The sequence below is a fragment of the Microchirus variegatus genome, assembly GCF_963457635.1.
Source record: "Microchirus variegatus genome assembly, chromosome: 8".
NCBI classification, from domain to species: domain Eukaryota; kingdom Metazoa; phylum Chordata; class Actinopteri; order Pleuronectiformes; family Soleidae; genus Microchirus; species Microchirus variegatus.
Genome location: NC_139809.1, coordinates 8540612 through 8562961, shown reverse-complemented (window position 1 = coordinate 8562961; position 22350 = coordinate 8540612). Strand labels below are relative to the sequence as shown.

At 41.4% G+C, this 22350-nt stretch overlaps 1 protein-coding gene across 1 annotated transcript; it reads left to right on the top strand.

Moving 5' to 3' along the window:
* Positions 1-937: 937 nt before the first annotated feature.
* On the top strand, positions 938-16086 carry snx33 (sorting nexin 33; the record flags this gene model as incomplete). Its single annotated transcript, XM_083894415.1, has 2 exons — positions 938-2369; positions 15833-16086. 2 exons carry the CDS (start codon positions 938-940, stop codon positions 16084-16086), a joined length of 1686 nt encoding a protein of 561 aa, XP_083750541.1.
* Positions 16087-22350: the final 6264 nt, after the last annotated feature.

The following is a 22350-nucleotide window of genomic DNA, read 5'->3' as shown; positions in this document are numbered from 1 at the left end:
GACCATAAAGGAGTTGATGAAAAAAAAAAAGAGCCGAACTTGCATTCAATTGTCCAAGCCTAACGTCATGGAAAGAGTTACTTTGTTGCGGCGCGCACAGGAATAAACCGTATGAAACAACAGTTAGCCCCGGATGCGTGTCGATCGTGGGTAGGATTTGATTGTTCGCGTGTTTGTTCAAAGGCTCGAGGAGAAGATGCGCAGGGACCTGTTTACAAGGAAAACGCAGCAAGTTTGAGTCTGGGGGGAATGTGGAGCAGGCAGGCTGAAAATGCACACGGATACCATTACTCGTGCCTCTGTTTCTCCTCACGCTAGACCAATTAGTCCTGGAAATGTTTTCGTCAAGGATCTTTGCTGGGCTCTGCGATGAGAAGCAAGTGTCCGAGGTTTCAGTGACCACTTTCTGAGGATTAAAACCTGCATCGCTGCTGCTGTTGGAGGAGATCCTTGATATTGGTTTTGTTTTTGGAACCTGTTGAGTGCGTGATATGAAGTGAAGTGATGTTGATCTCTGTTATGGAGGAGTTAATGCTTTATAACGCTGTTATAGTATAAACGCTATTGTTAAATCTGTTAGCGTAGAATACAAGGCGCATATAGTGCATTAGCCTCAATGGGCTGAGGATGCTAGTGGTCACAACAGGCTTTTAAATTTAGACTGAAATGAAGTAATCGTTTGACTGTTACGTTAACTGTTCACGCTGCCTGTGTTTCTAAAGAACCACATCATTAAATTTACATGAAGGTCATCTTGTGCTGTTGTTGCTCACCTGATCCAACAGTGGACATGTAATTTGATATGAGTTTTAATTTTACAGTGAGCTTGTGTTACGTGTTTCCAGTACTGCATACATCAAGCTAGTAGCATCACTATACTCACTATGTGCATGTAGAAATTTCAGCTTTTTTTTTTGGGACAGACTTTAATATCAGGATGTCAGTAAAAGCTAAAGCCATCTACACATTTCTGAGTGAAAACAAAGAGGAGATCAGCATCCAGGAGAATGAGGAACTGGTTATTTTTGATGAGAAGTCAGTCGACGGCTGGTTCCAGGGGGAAAACAGCCGAGGGGAGAGGGGTCTCTTCCCAGCATCTTATGTGGAAATAATTCGCACTCGCTCTAACTCCAATGTGACCGACTGCTCCATCAGCCCAGCAGGCTCTTTAGAGAAGGACACCTGCTATTTCCCCCCTATTCCAATCACCCCTCCTCATTTGGAGAAACCATATGATGATGATGATGATGATGACTGGGATGACTGGGATGACAGGTCCACAGTGGTGGAGGATGCTGATTATAGCAGAAGCCCCGGGGCTAATGGACATGCCCATCGAAGCCCAGTGTCTAACAACCCAAACGTGCACTACCGAGCCAAACCACACATGGAGAGACAGGACAGCATCTCCAGCTCCAGGAAAGGCAGTATGGTGGGCAGAAACTTGAATCGGTTTTCCAGCTTTGTTCGCTCAGGGGTGGAAGCATTTGTACTGGGTGATGTGCCCATGATGGCAAAGATAGCTGAATCATACACCATCGAAATGAGTCCTCTGGGGCCCGGCTGGAAGGCAAACCCACAGCCTTTCTGCTGCTCCATTGAAGACCCCACAAAACAAACAAAGTTCAAGGGCATCAAGACCTACATTTCATACCGGGTCACGCCAAGTCACACGGGGCATCCCGTCTACAGGCGTTACAAACACTTTGACTGGCTGTACAACCGCTTACTGCACAAGTTCACTGTGATCTCTGTGCCCCACCTGCCCGAGAAGCAGGCCACGGGGCGATTCGAGGAAGATTTTATCGAGAAGCGCAAGAGACGACTGATACTGTGGATGAACCACATGACCAGTCACCCAGTCCTTTCCCAGTACGAAGGCTTTGAGCATTTTCTAATGTGTGGTGACGACAAGCAGTGGAAACTCGGCAAGAGACGGGCGGAGAAGGATGAGATGGTGGGTGCACATTTCATGCTCACCCTCCAGATTCCTAATGAGCACCAGGACCTTCAGGATGTAGAGGAGCGGGTCGACACCTTCAAGAACTGTGCGAAGAAAATGGACGACAGTGTGATGCAGCTCACACATGTTGCCTCAGAGCTTGTGCGTAAACATCTGGGTGGGTTCAGGAAAGAGTTCCAGCGACTGGGAAATGCGTTCCAGTCAATCAGCCAGGCTTTTATGCTGGACCCTCCCCACAGCTCAGATGCCCTCAACAACGCCATCTCGCACACAGGCCGCACCTATGAGAACATTGGAGAGATGTTTGCAGAGCAACCTAAGTATGACCTCTTCCAGATGCTGGACAAGCTGTCACTCTACCAAGGCCTGCTTGCCAACTTCCCCGATATTATTCATCTACAGAAAGGTAATGACCCCATATATGTGTAGTTTCAATTTATTAATGTTTTGTATTCCAATTTCTTTGTGTGAAAAGTGTGGTAAGTGGAAACAGATATGTGTAAACATGGTGGAAAAATAAAATCCCCACAGATGTTTGGATGCATTCTCAGCCTTACATCCTTTTTTCATTCTTGCAGCTACATTCACATTTTAACTCAACGCCCTAATCGGCTCATAGTTAAATATTACACTTTATTACCCAGTTTTTGTTTTTCCAAACATCTGGCCACATTCTGGAGTTTTCATTTCACACCTAATATATCTGTATTGAGGATAGAAGGCCCCTCAAGTTTCTTACAGATTATTGCTGAAGCTAAATCCTCGGACACGGACGTAGCACAGCAATGATAACAAGTGAAACTATGCATCTGCTTGTCCTGCATGGTGTTGTGGTATCTAAGAATGTGGACAAACAGCTACTGCTCTGGGAAAGCATTGCAAAGGCCTCGATTGTAGTTAAGAATAATACACAATGTGTTTGGTGGTGATGGGATCAGACTAAGCTGATGGCCAGTGATCATGTTTTGTTTCTCAGGCTGCGCTATTTATTTTGCTGTTGATGACAGATTAGGTCAGTTTTGGCCTCCAGCATCTCCCTTTCAATCGCCACACACACACACGCAGGTTTGCGCAACTATTCTTCTTAAGACACTGCATTGATTTACATTCATTTTGACGACCTAAACAAGGGGTTATCCCTTACCTTAACCACAATTCGTATCTTGGCCCAGATCTTAACCAGTTCCTCAGAAATGACGTTCTACCTTATCAGGACTACACTCTTAGAAATAAGGGTTCCACAAGTGTTCTTCTACAAGGGCTGAGGTTCTACCTGGAACCATTTGCTTCTGAAAAACCCTTTCCTCAAAGAAAGGGTTCTTTGTAAAACTAATGGTTCCAGTAAGAACCATTTTAATCCAGAGAACCCTTTAAAATCCCTTTCCTGAATAAAGGGTTTTAAAAGGGTTCTTGGTAACACTAAGGGTTGGTTCTACCTGGAACCAAAAAGGGTTCTCCTATGATGACAAGCTGAAGAACCTTATATGGTTCTACTTAACACTTTTATTTCTAAGAGTGTAGGTTTTGGTCTCCATGAGTACTACTGGTCCTGACTAGGTTATTGTTTATGCAAAAGGAGGTCCTAAAGAGGCAAGAAATAAAATTACACCATCACAAATGTTGATGGGTTTCGATAACATGTGAAGAGAAGGTCTAGTACTAACCCTGTACTGATTAAATTATTAAGTAAATTACAAAATAATTGAAGATAAAAGATACTTTACATACGTCAGTAGAATATGATAACATGAGCGTCACATTCAATAAACCTCCATACAAAAGCCTGTCTGCCTATATAGACAAAGTGCTAACTGAGGCTGTCTTTAGAGACTGAATATGATCCAACTGTTTACCTCAGGAGAGATATAACAAAACGGCCATTAATATTACATTGATGAGGTAAGAGTTGTGTTGTAGAATAAATGAACCAGCAGCCATGAAGTGAGAGGCACAGTGGTAAGGACTGCCGTGTGTTGTCAGGTTGAACATTGTGACCATGGTCCTCCTTATTCAGTATTTTGGTTGGGTCAGTAGGTTTAAAATATGATGAAAGTGTTACTAAACCCCAATAATCTGAGGTTAAGCTGTGAGTAAGCGGGTTGTAGAAGGATTGGTAAGGGAGCACTGCAGGGGGGTGTGGTCAAGTGATTTACTTTAAATATTAAATTGAACCAATTAATCTGCAGCATTTGAGCTTATAGCAAACATATATGGTAGGATATAAAGTCATGATCCTTAAAACAGTCTTTAAATGTGTTTGTTTTGACAGTCTTGATGCACAGTGTTTTTTTTACTGTGACAACTTGTTGAGGGAAAATGTTTATTGTCACTGTTGTGGTGTGTGGTCAAAAAGTAATGTGCAGCGATCCTAATGCCAAATACCCTTAATACTTATTGAGCTGCTGTCTTACATGTGAAGTACTTCCCACCAAGTGAATCAAAATACTGGATTTGTTGGCTTTTTAAAGTCTCCATAGTAGCATAATAGTGTTTAATAATTAACCAGATTGACATGAAATCATAAATACACACTGTTGTCCTATAACTGAAACGTTCCTGATTTGAATACTATCAGTATTCAGGTGTTGGCACAGGAGGAAGAAATGTTTTTTTTTATGAGGAACAATGCTGTTAGTAAAGGTTATTCTCCTCTTCATACATCTGTACCTCATTACCATAGTTCATTTGGATCCAGTTCAGCTAGTTGCATGTTGATACTCCACCCAATATGGAATGAGAAAGGCTAAGCCATCTGAATAATATCGAAGTCAGACAAATTGTGAAAGATTCATATTACTAATCAGGCCGGGTGATTTGAGGTCATGTACTGTAGGTAGTTCAGTTTTCAGACTTAAACCTATATACAGTTCAGGTGAAGTAAAAATGTTTTATTTGTTAAAGTAACTTTTTATCATACGACAAGTTAACAAAAGTGCAATAGCATTTACCCTTTTTTGGAGAAGTTGTCTTGTTTTAGGGCAACATGATTAAAACTAGGAGGGGAGACACAAAAGGGAGGAGGTGGTATACAGTACATTTACTATGTTCTTTTCAAACGTAGCACATCCTTTGTCTGGACTATGAGTTGACATCTTAGGTTATCATTTTGTTAATTTGTTGGTATTCTGACCAGTAACATCTAATTCCTGCACATTCCTGGTCAACTAGAAAAGCACTCGGAGAGCGCAGACCTCCGCCAAGGCGACTACAAAATACACCCTGCTGGAGCGCAGCATGTACAGATCACGCCCCAAATTGAATCATTTGTTCCTGGTCCCATTGCGGACATTTCCTGAAAATTTAATCCAAATCCATCCTGGTGAAGGTCAAATGTAGCATATCGAGCTCCGGTAGCTGATGTCACACAACCAAGGTGATACTACGCTGCTTCTCCTTTACTAAACAACACATAAATCAGGCAATATGTCACACAACTAGCCTCTACTCCACCTGTGTTAATGATAAAAGTGAAGACTGTAGATAGCTATTGTGTCCCAGGATGCCAAAATAGCCCGAGGTAGGCTAACAGGAGAGCATTTTACGAGATGGCGGCGATGGATGCTATGAAATGTGCTCACAGTGAGCAGAAGAATATTGAAGCTAGGAGATGTTTAGCTTAGCTTAGCTTAGCTTAGCAGGGTGAAACAGCCTGGCTCTGTAATTTATTACATTCTATCTTGTTCATTCAAACCACTCAACATGGACATGTCAGTATAATTATTTGATATTTGAAATGGGATAAGATACACATAAACATTGGTATTTGATATCGTTCACGAGGAGGTTGTGCACTAATGTTTGTATTCAGGCAGAGACCTTTTCCCTCTGCCTGTCCAGAAAACTCTCCTTGATGTGACTTGTGTTGTGTTGAACCAGATACAGCTGTGGCAACACAGAACACGCAGAACTGAGGTCAACCTTTTATTGTGCTCCTCCTCCTTTCTCTTCATCGCTTTTTTCCCTGTCTGACTTTCCCCTATAGAAGCTGTTTTTTCCACATCTCCTGGAGAGCTTTTGATCTGCAGGAATGTTACCTGTCTTTCAGATGGTGTTAGGCAATGATTGCATTGATAAAGTGGGCGTAGGGTGGAGAAGATTTGGGGGGAAATGTCAGCATGTGCTCCATAAATCTTTGTCTTCCATTTTCTCTCTACGTTTGCTGGCTTTCAGTTAAAAGATTCACCTGTATTCCGTTCTTCTTTTCCCCTTCTGTTTCCCTCAAGGACATCCATAGCGTGATTGTGTGTCTATGCTGCTGCCCTGGTTTCAATCATCACAGTAAAGCTGTCTGGTCCAGAGTCTTGGGTTTCTTATAGTACAGTGCATCACTTTGAACCACTGCCAGCGCTAGACATTGATATACATTGAATACAATAAAATACTTTACTCTAATTGTTCAATTACAATGCATTGTTATAGAATAAAGGCCCTCAGAGGCTTTTCCGTGAGAGGCTGATGTGAGAAGTACTGCCTATAGCTGCCTATTACAGTTACTTTTAGGTTATTATGGTCACTGAAATTCTGCATTAATCTTGATCGTAAACGTTTATTGAATCACTCTATACCAAATAGTTCCACTTATTGAAGACGACTTCTTCCCCTGCTTCAAAAAGCAAATAGGATTCCAAACAACACGTGTGGCTAACACAGTTGTTGTTGTTGATATGGCGCCACACAGGATGCAACACTGTAATCTGCAGCTGGAAATCTTTGCACACTAATGCCCAATGTATACTTCTGCGTAAAGTGCTCTACGTAGGTTACGGAGACCCCTCTACGACAGCCTCTCCGGCGTCTCCGGCTGCACAAAATATTTTTTAAGTGTCCGTCACTTTATCAAGGGACAACGGAGACGGCAAGGGCTGCGATTGGTCCTCAGGAGAGGCCCAGCTAATGCTGCCCTGTGCCGGCCACTGTGTGCGCACCGAGCGTCCACAGAGACGGAGCTGATCACCTTCGACAACGTCGCTGCTAAACTATAAATACGTCATATCTCAATACACACACCACATGTTTAGACTCTAAATGGCCAATTTCTTGCCTCAAATGATCTTAAAACTGTGTTCCGGGACACAACAACAACAGTCTTTCTCTCTCGGACGCCATTGCTCACTGTAGCAAGAAGCACAACAACCTTGCGTAGCGCACCACGATGGAGAACTATGAAGGCTTGAGGGGTCTCCGTGGTTACGCAGTTGGATAACGCATTACGCAGTCGGAGAAGTATACTGTGGCCTTAAGAGGGGAATAAGTTCAGTGCATTTTTTTTGCCTGGCAACAGCCCACTATTAGCGGACAAAACCACCTCTTGAATAGTCACAATTGTCATAAGGAACACAATACAGTGAAACCAAACCTCCCCACATGTATCAGTATAACCTGTTCACTTTTGTTAGATGAAATCTGAGGCATTGGATCGGCATGAGACGAGGCAATCCTGACGATTAAATCATTGTGTCTTGACCAATAAAAATAAGAATTTCTCCATTAGTTTAAACTCAAAGTTGTGGGTTAGTTAGAAAAGGCCACAGCACAATAACTATAGTTAACAATCCTTAATTACAAGGGTGTGAATGACACTATCCCAAACCAAAAACAAATGTTCTGTGCTCCAAGATAAAATGCACCAGGATTTTATTTGTTCTGCTTTTGTCATGACTCATTTTCTTGGTATAGAAAGTGCTGTGCTTGTCTTTACAGCCCTTTAGCTGCTGCTGACAGTGTGCTAAAACCCTGTGTGATCTGCACTATTCAGTTTGAAAATGAGTGAGATCCCTTGGGATGTCTCCAGCTTGAACTGCCAGACTTTAATCTGGACAAAAGGTGAGTTGTCCCCCATATGGCAACACAGTACAAAACCACACGTTGTGTCAGTTTGAAGGAATGAGGGAAACTTTACTGAGGAAATGTTCCGCTTTATTTGTTTTTGGATTTTGCCTGTATGCAAAAGTATATATATTTTTCTGAGCAGTTCTCAATATTCTCTTAATTCTTTACCAAGCAGTGACCAGATGTTTTACAGGATGATACATGACATATATGGTACTGATTAACATTCCATAAACTGGTTACAAACAACAAAATAGCACATTGTCAACAAGTCCACAGAATGAAATCTGTAAAAAACATTCTAATGAAAGCACACTCTGGTTTCCAGAAGAGTGTATTGACCCAGCTATGGCCCCTTTGAATGTTGATTGTATGTTATTTTGTTGGCTACACTCCCCTTTGCTGAGGGTGGTGACTTTGGAGAGCAAACGTTCTTTCTCTCCTGTTTGCTCACTCATAAATCCTGACAAAGGCTCGGCCCTCGTCTTCACATACACTGTCTAATCCAAATGCTTCAGCATTCCTGTCTGTGTTGGCCCTTTTCAATGCTGTTTCACACTAAAGCAGATCACAGATGTCTCCAAGAATCCAGTTTTTTACCACTTCAGCTTCCTGCCCCCACTGGAGAAAAACACATGTTGTGAGACATTATTGTATTTAAGATGAATGAGGAGGCCGGTAAATGTTATAAAACACCGGTGCCATAGCTATTACGGATGACAAAATATGTCATTAGCTACACAGGACTACACTACACTGCTTTTCAATTAGCAATAGTACCTGGCACTTTTCTTAGTGCCTGCTCTGGTGAGGTTCCAAGCAAGCTGAGCCGTTACTAAACGTGATGTCGACAGACTCTTGGCCACATATTGGCAGAGAGTGTTGGTACTGGAAGAGTCATGAGCGTGACGCCTGCTTTCACACCTACAGCATTTGGTGCGCACCAAGCGTGTTTTGTCCCTTGGTTCGGTTCGTTTGCGTGCGCACCAAATCAACCTGGCAGGTCTCGGAAGTTTTTTTTCTGCCCTACTTTGGTACGGTATAGTTTAATGCATTATGGGTATGATATGAGATACGGGATTACCCTGAATTTCCACCGGGGGCGCTAGCAGCACGGAACGCCAGCGTTGTGGTTTTGCGCCGTCCGTGTTTGGTCCCTTGGTTCGGTTTGTTTGCGTGCACACCAAATCAAACTGGCAGGTCCTGGACGTTTTTTTTTCTGCCCTACTTTGGTACGGTATAGTTTTATACATTATGGGTATGATATGAGATACAGGATTACCCCAAATTTCCACCGGGCGTGGAACGCCAGAACCATGGTTTTGCGGAGTCCTCTGCCCAGCGTCAATCCCCACCAGTCGCGTTATGGAATCGCTGCCATGAGCGCTGCCTTGCGAGCCAGCCTTATTCAGCGAGCCAGCGATCAGCTCGGGTGACCACGATGCTTACGCTCCGTGGCGGTGACGCGTCCAGTGCGATCAGGGGGTTAGTCTGGTTCCGGTGCCGATGGTCTTCGCGGTCGATTTTGGTTCCTTTAGAAATATGCATATGTGAAAGCAATCGAAGTATAGGGTGTGAAAGCGCCCTAAATGTCTAAAAGGATTGTGGTTAATCATCTTACTAATGAAAGTAGCAACACCTCCCTCTTAATATAACAAGTATATTTATATTAACAACAATGGCTAAAAGTAGTATGCATAATGTGAGAATGGTAACATTTAGAAACCATGATGGCTTTTTTTGGTCTACTGCTCCTAAATGCAGTCTAAAAATATAACACTGCTGAATGTTTCACACTTTCTCCCTCCAGCATTAAGTCAACCAGGCAAGCTGAGGGCTTTGTGTGAGTCGTCAGCCTAATCGTCTACTAGCAAAATACATGCAAGCAGTTAACTGGAAACCTTGCATTGCTTTTATGTATAAATGTATTTTTTTCTGAATATTGATGCCTGTTTCGAGGCCACACATTGTGGGTTAGATGGGATAAGCTAGATAAAGGATGGTTACTAAGCACGTCTGTATATTGGACTCAACAGCTCAGTGTTGTTTACACCTTCTTTAAACAGTCTTATGCTATAGTCACCCTATATTCACATTACTCACACAGTACCGCCACAGCTGTCAGTCAGGGGCAATTTGGAGTCAAGTGTCTGGGACACAGTCTGAAGCTATAGCCAGGGATCAAACCCCTGACCTTCTCATCAATTCATCTCCTGAGCCTCTGCTCTCCAAGAGCTTGCTCTGACATGAAGGAAGTCCGTCATGTATATTGATGTTTTGTTCAGTTCGCTCTTTGGCATCATGTTCATCAGTTAGCCTACAGATAAATTGTTGCTTTGGCTCTGTATATTGAGATAGGGACATTTCCCCCCTCCAGTGCAGCTTAAGTGTAGCTAAAACAGCCCCTAACTAAAATTTAATCTCCTTTGTTCCTCTGTTCCCATGAAAGAAATGAAGTTTTCACTGTCATAAAAACCTCGGGGTGTTCACCAGTTGTAGCTCCCGCCATGGTAACACTGACAAGATGCTTGTGGTTGGCATCAAGATGCCCCAGATATCCCTCAGAGGAGAGTGTTGTTTGCACTGCATTCTCTAGTATTTCATTGTGTTATGTTTTGTTATGAGAGCAATAACATACATTCATTCATGTTCGGATAATGGTAAAAATCTTTGTCATTTAAAATGCTTCTGATTCTGTCAAGGGGAACTAAAATGTCTTTTGTACCTCTTTTTAAATCCATGCTGCCAGTTGTCATCAAACAGACAGAACATGCTGAGCGTTATTGTTTGGTCAGTCAGTGTGTTTACATGCACGCACGTCATGTAGTCTGATTAAAATAGAGCTGTAGTCTTAGTCAGACTAACATACCTGGATAATGCGATTCATAGTCCGATTACTCCTGCATGCACATGCTTAGTTGGACCTGAGTTGGACTTGCTCTCCTCCCCCGGACTTTGACCTGAAAGTAGAAGGAGACTGTGTATTAACCACAAAAAAAAGGGAAATCATACTGCGGCGGCGGCGGCACCTTTCTTCTTCACAGCAACCACAAGAGCCAAGCTTGATCTAATCTGTATCACAATGAACATGTACAGCAGGTACAAAACATACAGAAGTATGTGAATTAAAGGTCTCCAGGAAACTGATTCAATACGCACTATTTTTTTATAGATACAGCACCACCTACGGAGGTGGAGTCAGACATACAGACTCAGCAAGTTGTCCGATTGCCTGTCTTAATCAGATGTTGATTAAACTGTGGATGTAAACATACTGACTGAGAGTAAATGTTAGGAATGGCTCCACCATGTTTTTGGCTCCAACATCGATATCAATATCTTTCTTTTTTACAAAATTCCACTTGAACGTTTTGTTTTTTCTTCTCTTCTTTTATCCCAGATTAAGTCCACGTATTTTGCCTGTGTATATTGAGGTTTTTTGTTTTGTATTTTGTATCACTTTTTCTTCTGATATCTAATCCAAAAAATTTTGACCAGTATTGGACAGATACTGTTCACGAATATCGTTTCCTGTAAATGTTGGAGAATCTTTTCAAGTGTTCCACAGTACTTTATCCAGTCAGGGTCAGGGGTTCATGAGTTGACATAGGGAGAAGCGAGGGGAACGGGCAACAGACAGGAAGCTCGTCAAAGTTTAGCCAAAAGACAACATTGCTGCAGGTTTAGGAGTTATTACCACATTTGGGAGCAGGACAGACAGCCTTTGCCTAGACAGATGTCATGAGATCACAGCATCTCGAGTTATTATCAATTATTTAAATGTTTATGTTCTGAAATAACGTTTTGGCGGGGGGGAACTTGGAGAAGCAGAAAAACCCTCGCTTTCAAACCTGAGCTGGGTCATTTCCATCTGAAAATCCATTTTTAGTCCAGTTTTCAATAACAACTGTAATTTTTATACAAATTTTGGAAACCCCAGAATAAAAACAGGAAAAAAACATTGCACATCCACTTCTTAAGACAGGTGCATCTAGGGGAAAACATTAATCATTGAGTATAGCAACGAGGCTCTTGCACACTGTCTAAACTTGCAAGAATGATTTAATTCCTGCAACATACCGGTCCTAGACCTCCAAGAAGCCATCTGTGTGGCTGTAGGCGTGCGAACCGCCCAGCGACATCAAAATACATTTTTCTGCATAATCATGACAAACAATAAAGAGGGATTCTCATTTTGAAGAAAAACGGGATAAAACATGCACCAATAAAATCAGTCTTGCAAGTTTAGACAGTGTGCTCTTTGCTACTCAAGGAAACTTCCTGATAAATTGGCAACTCTTCCATCAAGAGCATTAGCATTACCATATCCTGCAGATGTTTAACATGGCTGATACAAGCGTGGATTTGTGTAAATGTGAAGCAGGTAATTGAAGTGATTGTTGACACAAACATCTGTTTTTGTTTGGCTTTGGTTAATGGATTTATCTGGAGAATATGTAACAGTTGGACTCTTTGTCAGAAACAGAGTGGCCGAGTGCAACATAGGATGTCACTTACAGAGGAAGTGGCCTGATTTCTGGTAAGGGTTTCTGGTAATTCTGGCAATTCCCTGTGCAGCCTGGAGTGGGTGGTTTTGTTTTGAACATTGCTCATCCCTGAAGTCATTAGAAATAAAAGTGGAAAATTGTGCCGCGATGGACAAAGGATACTTGAGATGGCTAAAATCAGTTTTCTAAGCACATTCCAGTTAAGGACATAAACTCTAGCTGTAAACATAATTACTGTTTGCTTACTCAGCAGGGGTTTTTTATGTTTGCGTATCCTCAAGGCTTTTAAGGCCATCTTTAAACACGGGCAGATATTGCAAAGTTCTCTTGACCCTGTCATGCATTCTCAAAGCAGCGTCTCAGTTTTTCTTCCCGTCTCTCCTCAAATCTTCTCTATAAAACTTCCCTCTTCTATTTTTAGCTGCTTGCTTTCCTCTTTTTTTCTCTATTCCCCTCTTCTCTCCATTCAACAAGTTTAAATCTCGCTACTTACATGTCGTAGAATAAATCACAATGTGACATTTACAATACATTTCAATCGAATCGTTATACGAGTGTCACAACTTCCACTAAGATACAAGCCAGTTCTTTCATTTCCAGTCAGTTGTCACTAAGGGGAACTAATCTAATAGTGATCTAATAGTTAACCTAAGGGATTCAACATGGTCTTAAATGAAAATGTCATCATTGTGAGGGGACAACAACAGTCTGTTCACAGTAGGCCGTAGTCAGCCTCAGGAGATAAGCAAATATTAAGTTCAATTGTTAAGTTCAGTGAATTTGACACAAAGGAGGAAGGATTTGAAACAGGAGTTACAAACGATCTGAATAAATCTTAAACCTCTTAAATAAAGATCACCACAGGCTGAATTCCAGGGGTTGGATCACAATACAGAAACATTATAAGATATATGTATGTTTTTGCCAATTTTGAACCTAACTTAATATCCAATATTTTCATTCACTTTTTTTGAGACATCAGCAATGATCAACAAGGAATCTCATCAGTTCACTGACTATTTCATTATTTCTTCCTGTGTCTTGATCCAGTTTCCCAGGTATATTAGTGACGATTGATGCTGATTATGCAAAGATGAAATAGAATATAAGACTGAGTGTGGATTGGACTATAAAATAATAATAATACACAAAATAATAACAATTCCAGTATCCATATTCCACACTTTGTGCGCTCAGAACCTAATAATTACATAAATAAATAACTTCCTGTGCTATGACACACAAAGCAATCTGAATTGGCAATAAATAACAACGACAGTAATAGCTTTAGTTATGTAGCTCATTTCCTGTAAAGATACAAGCCAAATAATTTAATATTGTCAGATAATAAAATCAGACAGCTCGCAACAAAGATTAACAATGGTACCCACAAAGTTAACCAAAGTTAAAGACACAAGCCTTTAAGTTCCAAGTTCCCCCACATTTTTGGACACTAGAAACAAACCAGACTTACAGATGTCAGACATTGTGGGGACTTCTAAACTAAAGACAGCGGGCGATCTGAGGTTAATTCCAGTATCTGAAAAAATAGACGAAAGTGCTTTGAAAGTGAATGGAAGATGGTGATCTGGTTTACTGTATGTTCAACTCAAAACACACCCATGATTCATTAACCTTTTCTGATAGATGAGCAAAAGTGGATTTGGACATGGACAATATTTAAGAGAGAACACATTGTTGATTTTTGGAAAAACTCAGACTGACACGTTCCTTTCCCTTCCATCTTCTCACATCCTCGTCCGACCCCTTCTCAATCCCCTTTGGAGTATAGTATCTGCCCAGTACAGCCACATGAACCTTTCACATTTAAGCCGTAAAGCATGTAGTATCTGGTCTGGTTGAGCAAGATAAACAAATCTGGTGACTTTCCAGACCCCTGGCCATGTATCACACAGCAATTGTTGGTGTGACAGAAAGAAAGAAAGGCAGAAAGACCTTAGTGGAAAAGAGGGATTGGTTTAAAACACAGTAAGAAACATACACAGCTTCTTTTCTTTTCTTTTTGCAGCATGTGTTTTGTAGTTTTGTGTCAAGTTAGAAACCAGATTTAGCCACAAGGACGAATTCATCAAGCTGTCTGTGATGTCTATGTGAGGACATTTTCTGGCGGCTGATCCAAAAGTTTTTTAACCATAAGGAAACTGTACAGTTTTCTTTGTATTTACTTACTTTTGTCATATTAAGCTGCAAGAATCAAGATGTTTATGCGAGGGATTTTGCAATAGTTGATCCAAAAATATGTAACCCCCCCCCCTCCCTCACTTATTCCCCTCCCCATACACACATCCATTATGACCATAAGCATTTTTCCTTATATGTGATCATGCACATTCTCCCCTCATGTGGAAAACAGAATACGTGAATGTAGGTCAGCACCAAAGACTTTTTTCTCTCAAAAACAGACGTTTGCCAGGAATTCCATGCAAACTCCAGGTCGGCATGAGCCCACAGACGCAGTGAAGGGAGAGGAGACCTGCGCAGTGTGGCAGAGCGGCTAACTTGTCCAAACTAGTCCTGCGAGCCCGATTATCTGCGATTATCTGATTATCAGTGTCTGACTGGAATCTGTGTGTGTGTGTGTGTGCTCAGGATATATCAGATTGAGTCAGACTCACTAATTTGATGGGACATGTAGTGTGGCGACATACCGTTAGGCCTCCATGTTCTGCATGTATGGAAAGTGACGTCATGGCAGTGTGGGTGAGATGTGGTTACAACTTGTCCTCCTCTGACTAGACGTTTGGTATGCAGCAGCAGCCAAGTGAACAAGTAACTGTGTGGACCTGCTTTACCTTTAAAGTGTGCAGCTTTAGTGTCGTTCATTTCTGGAAGTTGGGAGCTACAATGTCGGAGCTGCAATGAGAAGACTTTGGCATACCATGACCGTGTCAGTTGTTTGCAATAATAAGGCACGTCATCCTGTAATACAGACACACCCAAAGAGCAATTAAAGCATTAGCCAACAGCCACATGTTACAGCTTTCCTGTGACACCATATAGCTATTGTTAACACCCTGACGTCGTACTGTGATGTTTCATCGTCTGACGTCTCATTATTAGACACGAATGACTTAATTTAATTACTTAAAACAACATCTGTGTAACACAGTTTAAGTCATGAGCCCACACACGAAATAAAAGTGTCAGTTTCCCTGTTGCTCTGGATAATCAGTGGAACACAGATGGCCCTTTGTTCTTTTCAATTCCCCCCGGGACAACTACGCTAATGTTGCCGTTATACTGTATATGATGATGTAGTTTTCTGTTTTACTGAGCAACACAAATTAAATTCAACTGCAATATAGCGTGATAAAGGCAGGATGAATTCCTCAGAAACGAAACCGAAACTCTCAAACGCCTCAGATTGACATCTCAAACCTGCCCTGGTCAAACTGAAACAACCTGCATCACTACATACCAGAGTGAGGGAATGATCACCGGTTTAACATTTAGCCTTTGTAATCAGACTATTCCAGTTAATTAAAGACAATTATTTTCTTTCTTCCCCCAGGCGCCTTCGCAAAGGTGAAAGAGAGCCAGCGGATGACTGACGAAGGGAAGATGGACCAGGACGAGGCCGACGGGATCAGGAAACGCTGCCGGACGGTTGGGTTTGCCCTCCAGGCAGAGATGAGCCACTTCCATCAGCAGCGAGAGGTGGACTTCAAAGACATGATGCAGGCCTACCTCACGGAGCAAATAGCTTTCTACCAACGCGTTGTTCAGCAACTGGAGCGCACCCTGCGCATGTACGACTGTCTGTAGAGACACCAAACAGCTGCCGCAGCAGTACAACAATGCCGAAAACCGCAGGAGAGAGGAACGAAAGATCGAGTCTCAGTGCTCGTTTTATCAAGGCATTTTATGTCGGATATATTTGGCTCAGTTGGAGAACGCGAGCACATTTACTGGAAGAGATAAAAAGCCGGTCAGTCCTAGGGGGCCATTCGCATTTAGCGTCTTTTGAATGCACAAATTAATTATTTTAAATGTGGATGTGCACAAAAAAGTGATGCATATGCTTTTCTGGGAGCATCCACTCTGCACCGGGATGAAAGAAATCTCAGGTGTGACATTGTGCGACCCCCAAGCGCCTTAGTTTGGCTTCGTCCATGCATTTTTAGATGCTACATGCAAATGGCCCTTTACGCTTTGATGGATTCATAGACTTTTTTTTTTAAAGACCTACTGTACCATTTGTTTTTCTGAAATACACATAGGAAGAATATTGTAATTTAAGGTGTTTGTAATATTAAAATAAGAATCCGATTTTCACTTTTATAGTGGATATATAGTGTACCACATGACAGCCATGAAACGGGTTTCATTTTAAAGTTGTCCCCCCCCCCCCTTCTCGCTAACATCATGCACTTTGGCTATTCCACAGACTGATTCAAGATGTTTTAACTATGTTAAAAAAGAGGGAACAAAAATCACAATATATATAAACATTCCAGATGTTTCTTTCTTTTTAATTTAGCATTGTAGGAGTTTATCAGTTCAGGGCAATTTCACCACCACTGCCTTTGGTTCTTGATAAGGACTCGACTCGCTCAGGTGTTCACTCATTTTTATCTCTTACTAAGAATCACAGCACAATGTCGAAACCTTACGACGCCATGTAATTCAGTTTCATGTGCTTTGTTTTTCATAAAGTAAGTGCCTTTGAGGATCTTAGGCATTCTGATGGCTTATTTCGTTAATGGAACATCTGTCTTTGTTGGGCGAATTGTTGGAATGATCCATGTTTAGAGACGATTTTGCACGTTTTGTGTACTGGTGGGTGAGGGTACGTGTTCATGTGGAGGCAAGTGACCCGAGTCAACAACACTTCTTCTCATCTTTTTGATGTCGCAGTAGATTTACTTTGCATTTTAATATGAACACAGTCAGATGGTTGGGTGGTGCAGAATATCCCTTAATAATTTAATTGTTAAATGAGGTTGTTTAGTACACTCTTAGAAATAAAAGTGCTAAGTAGAACCATATAAGGTTCTTCAGCTTGTCCTCATAGGAGAACCCTTTTTGGCTCCGGGTAGAACCTTTTTTGGAGGTTCCACCTGGAACCCTTTTGGAGGGTTCCACCAAGAACCCCTTTAAAACCCTTTATTCAAGAAAGGGGTTTTAAAGAGTTCTCTGGATCGAAATGGTTCTTACTGGAACCATTAGTGTTACCAAGAACCCTTGAAAAACCCTTTATTCTGGAAAGGGTTTTTCTGAAGCAAATGGTTCCAGGTAGAACCTCAGCCCTTGTAGAAGAACACTTTTGGAACCCTTATTTGAGTGTATGATTTGTTAGAATTCTACATTTATTGACACAAATAAACCCTTGTCTATTTAAAGACAAGTACATTTCTAATATTTCTGGATAAATATTTGATAGCACCGTCATGTTAAATGTGAAAATACATCTATATTCACTTAGCTTAGCACGAGGACTGCCAGATTATTTGTTTTCAAAGTGTAGGACTATCAGTCTGTGGATTTATGTGGCTTTATCACTGCACTGTTGGGCGTCTAAAGGCCTGACTCGGATTCTTACTGCCGGGTTTTTGTGGTGCGTAATTAATCGGAAGTATCGGATCTTGATACTGAAACTTAATTTATTGATGGCTGCCGGGACCAAAACCAACACTCCATCAACTTGTGCTCACAAATGTTACTTTTAAATCTTTCCTCCACATCCGGCGATAATATCTGTGCCCCTGTGTTTATCATTAAACGAGTCGTTCCAGTCGTATTACTCATTCTCCTTAACAAGAGAGATGTTTCACTGAAACTTGTTTTGCTTTGCTGACCGTAGAGATGTATGTGGAGTCTGCATCACTGTTACCAGCATTACTTTAAAGAAGTGGACTAGTACTTACGAGTTTGATGCGCCTTTTTTGTTTTTGTTTTCTGTCCTCAAGTGGCTTTGAGTGTTGATTAGTGGTGAGACACTGTTTATTTGTGATGGAAGTGGGGGTTGATCTCTCGCTGGTGTGTTTTGGGTGTGAATGAAAATCCCTAGTGAAAATGAGTTTCAGAGTTTGGTTTCTTCCAGCACAAAGACGTGCTGACTCAGAGTGCAGATTTCCTCAGCCAAACAAAATGGGGCGTGTGTATATGTGTGTGTGTGTGTGTGTGTGTGACTCAGATTTGTGTTGTCTCAGTTGCTGGTGCTGCTTAGCCCATTTCTGCAGCCTTCAACACAGTATCGTCTAAATGTCGCTTTGTTGATTTTTCAACAACCCTCTGCTTTTCACGTCAAGACCAAACATTGTTTTTTTTACACCAAACTTCCCTTCTTTTTTAAACTCTGTTTTCTGTTTTTTTGTGTGTGTGATAGAAACTGGAGCCTGCGAGGAAAGAATAAGGAAAGTCAGACTGTTCCCCAGACTGGTTTCATATAGTGACGCTTATCTCCCGTGCTCCAAAGCCTCGTGAGAAGTTAAATGCCAGGCATTTCACATAGGTGACTGTTTCTCAACATGGACATGTGAGCTTGTGAACTGCTGGAGGTTCTACGCTTTACTTTATGTCTCTGAAACAAACACATGGTGATTTTTTTTTCAGTTTAGTAGTTTGTCAGATGATCATCGGGAAGGGGGTTAAAAAAATCTTAATAAAGGTTATGATGGTGATTTTGTTCTGTCTTTGTCATCTATCAATCACACAGTAACATCCAGTGACAGCACTGCAATTTGAGGGTTTCTTTCCATGAATGTGGGCACTTAAAGGTGCATTATGTAATAAATCTAAAGCAACTGGTCATAAAATCCTCCTAATATGACACAGAGACTCAGGAATAATGTTCATATAACAAACTGAACTCACCAACAACAACAGTACAGCCCAAATATTTGCATTTAAATCTTTGGCAGACTGCAAATCATGTTTTGGCATGTGGCGCCACCTACCGCAGTCTACCAATCATTGCAGTCAGTAGAGTCTCAGCTGCCTAGCAACCATGGGTTGCCAGTACCTTCTGAGCTACAATGGTGGAGAAAACAAAACCTAAAAGACATCGGTATTTTGAATTTGAGTGTAGTAACCGTTTTTGGCCACATTCTTACATATGGCACCTTTAAGCCTAAACACTTACATGAACCGGACAATGACACACCCATGCACTGTATGATATTATTTTTTAATTTGAAAGAGCTCATAATGTCATATTCATTTGGTGTTTCATGATTGTTGTTGTGAACGGGCTGTAACGACAGATTAAATCCAGGACGACAGATTCTTCTGAATATAATCAAAACAATTCACGACAGCCAAGAGCTTTTGTTCACATCTTTGTTCGTGTAAACAAACTAGACATAATGATGTAATTGCAAAACTAATGATACACAAAGAAAAAAATTTGCACAACTTGCCAGAATTTGGAAAAGAGAATAATCTTTTTTTTCTCTTCATGCTGGAGTCTGGGAGTGAGTAATCATTTTTGCTAAGTTTATTATCGTTCTGTTTTTTTAAGCCACATTATAAGTGCTGGGGCTCTGCAGATGGCAATGCTGCACTGTTGGTTGGTGGTGGACCACTTTGGCCCAGACTGAAATATGTTGAACTACTGGAGGGATTACCACGATGTTTTGCACAGACTTTCATTCTGAATCAAAGGCAAATGCAGCTGTTTTTGAGTGTCCTGCAAATGTTCTCGTGCCTGCATGAGGATGAAATTTGTCATTGTGTAAAATCTTAATATCAGTTGGGTGGGGATCTCATAATGTCACATTTTCCTCAAACTTAGTACTATTGGCATCCACGCTCAGGACTTATAATTTGCTGTAGAGTCTTTGTTTAGTTTAGTTTTTTCTTCTATGTGAGATAGCCTTTTTTTTAGTTGCTATTGTTTAAAGCTCCCATAGAGTGGTCCTATTGCACATATATGGGAGTTATGGAGGTCTACTTACATTACTTACATTACCTTGTTTTTATCAGGTCAAAAAACCTCCTAATTGCTGGAAACGAGCCAACAGGAATCTCTCCTCACTGAAGCTCTCGTCAGCCGCGCTGTTTCAGACTGAAATCTCACCCCCAGAAGACAGACAGCTCCCCCTCTGGAACCATGGATGCACTGCTACTCATTATCAAAACATTGTTTTAACACAGCGTTCTCAGCAGCGGCTCAGCACTGTTTGTGTCGAACCTTCAGGACTTCATAAACCAGGTAATGGCGCAGATACACACCAAGAACCTCCGTTCTAGGTCGGCTTTAAAAGCCACACTACTTAAGTTGTATTATTTAATAAGTGGTGTAGTGCTTCTCTGGTTTAAAGGGGAAATAAGTAGTTTATAGTGCCATCTAGAGGAGAGGCTGAAATTTACAACAAAGACCTGCTCCTCTGCTCACCCCCTCCCTTCCCTGAGCGCTACGGTATCCGCAGCTGGTCAAATGTCGTCCTCGTCGTCTTTCTCCGTGTCAGCAGATGAGGTTCGTGAGGTGAGGGAGAGGGCGAGCTACCACGGCCGTAGCAGACGAAGCGGAGAGAGAGGAGGCGGGACTTCCGCTACAAGTAAAGAGACGCTTGTTTTGTTCTCTCGTGTTTGTCCTTACAGGCTCCGGTAGAAACATGGCGTCTCGCTGCTAACAGTGGCTACTCAACCGCGGTCATGTTATTTAACATGACTTTTTGAAACACTACGAAAATGAAACAAAAACTATTATACAGCGACTAGACCATGCAGGAGCACATAATATGTATAAAAAAGTGGATTTTGGGTTATATAAACCCATAAATACTACATATTGTACCTTTAAGTTGTATTATTTAATAAGTGGTGTAGTGCTTCTCTGGTTTAAGTGTTACACATTTACGATCCAAGAATTATTAATTGAAAGTTTCCTCCTACTGTGTTGATTCTTTTTTTAAAAAACACCTAACTCAAGCCGAGTACAATATGTTATAATCCAAGCCAGGCCTCTTTCTTTAATATGTTCCACATGTTTTTGGAAGCAAACAAACAAATGTTACTAATACAACTAGTAGTTCTTCATTGATTCTTAGAGATCACCACCACATCACTGTCTATATCCTTGAATATCACAGGAGCACTTGATTCTCTTATCTTATCTATAGCCTTAAAAATGAACCAAACCAGATGTTTCTATTTCCACAGAGAAATTCTTGGGTGTAATTGCATGCGAAGCCATCGCAGAGTATGATAAACTGAAGAACTGCGATGACGTCACCTTCGTGACCACGTGCCAGGACGAGACATGGAGAAACTCAAGGCTGACACGAGAAAGAGACTCTGTATTTGAAAGAGATTGGTGAAAGCCACTTTGGAAGCCAATCTCATACTTATCTGACGCTCACCACAAACCAGTTGTGGTGCCAAAGCGGCCTCAGTGGTAGTCAATTGACACATCATGGAAGCTGTTATTAACACTTGCGGTATATTGCCAGTCATTCTATTAGCGTACTTCCCTGCAGCAGTAACTCAATTTGCGTGATTGAGGAAGTGGAGGAAATGAAAATCAGTTAAAATTGTCACCCTTGTAGGCTTTTTCCATTCGACAGAAGTGAAGCTTGGACGAGTTACAGACTTTCCATTAGAAATGAGCAGCACTTGGTATGGTGTAAAAGAGGAAGTGGCAAAAGAAGTAAAAATCTAAAAATGTCGGGATGGATTAAACTCCTTCATTTATCACAACATAATAATCCTGTTGGTACTGGATATTTAATACTTGGGCGTCACATTCTGATTACACTCGACTCTTAACTCTCCTTCATGCCATCAACTTCCAAAGTAACCCGCTTTGTTCCTCTGAAGAGAAAAACTATTTTCTTTCAGGTCTGCAGTTTGGCTGCAAGGGCAGATGGTAAAAGCGTTAAGACCCAAAGTGCCAACAGATGTCTATTAAAGAAAAAGAAGTGAAAGAAAGGAGCAATTTCACGTCTGCATAGTCAGGCAAGGTATCATATCGAGTCCCTTGATATGATACCTCAGAGAACGCAATGTACCCAGAGTCCTCATTTGTTTCCCTTCATTTAAAATATGTCTGAGCTCTAGAGCATTGACGCAAATGTGCTCAATCCC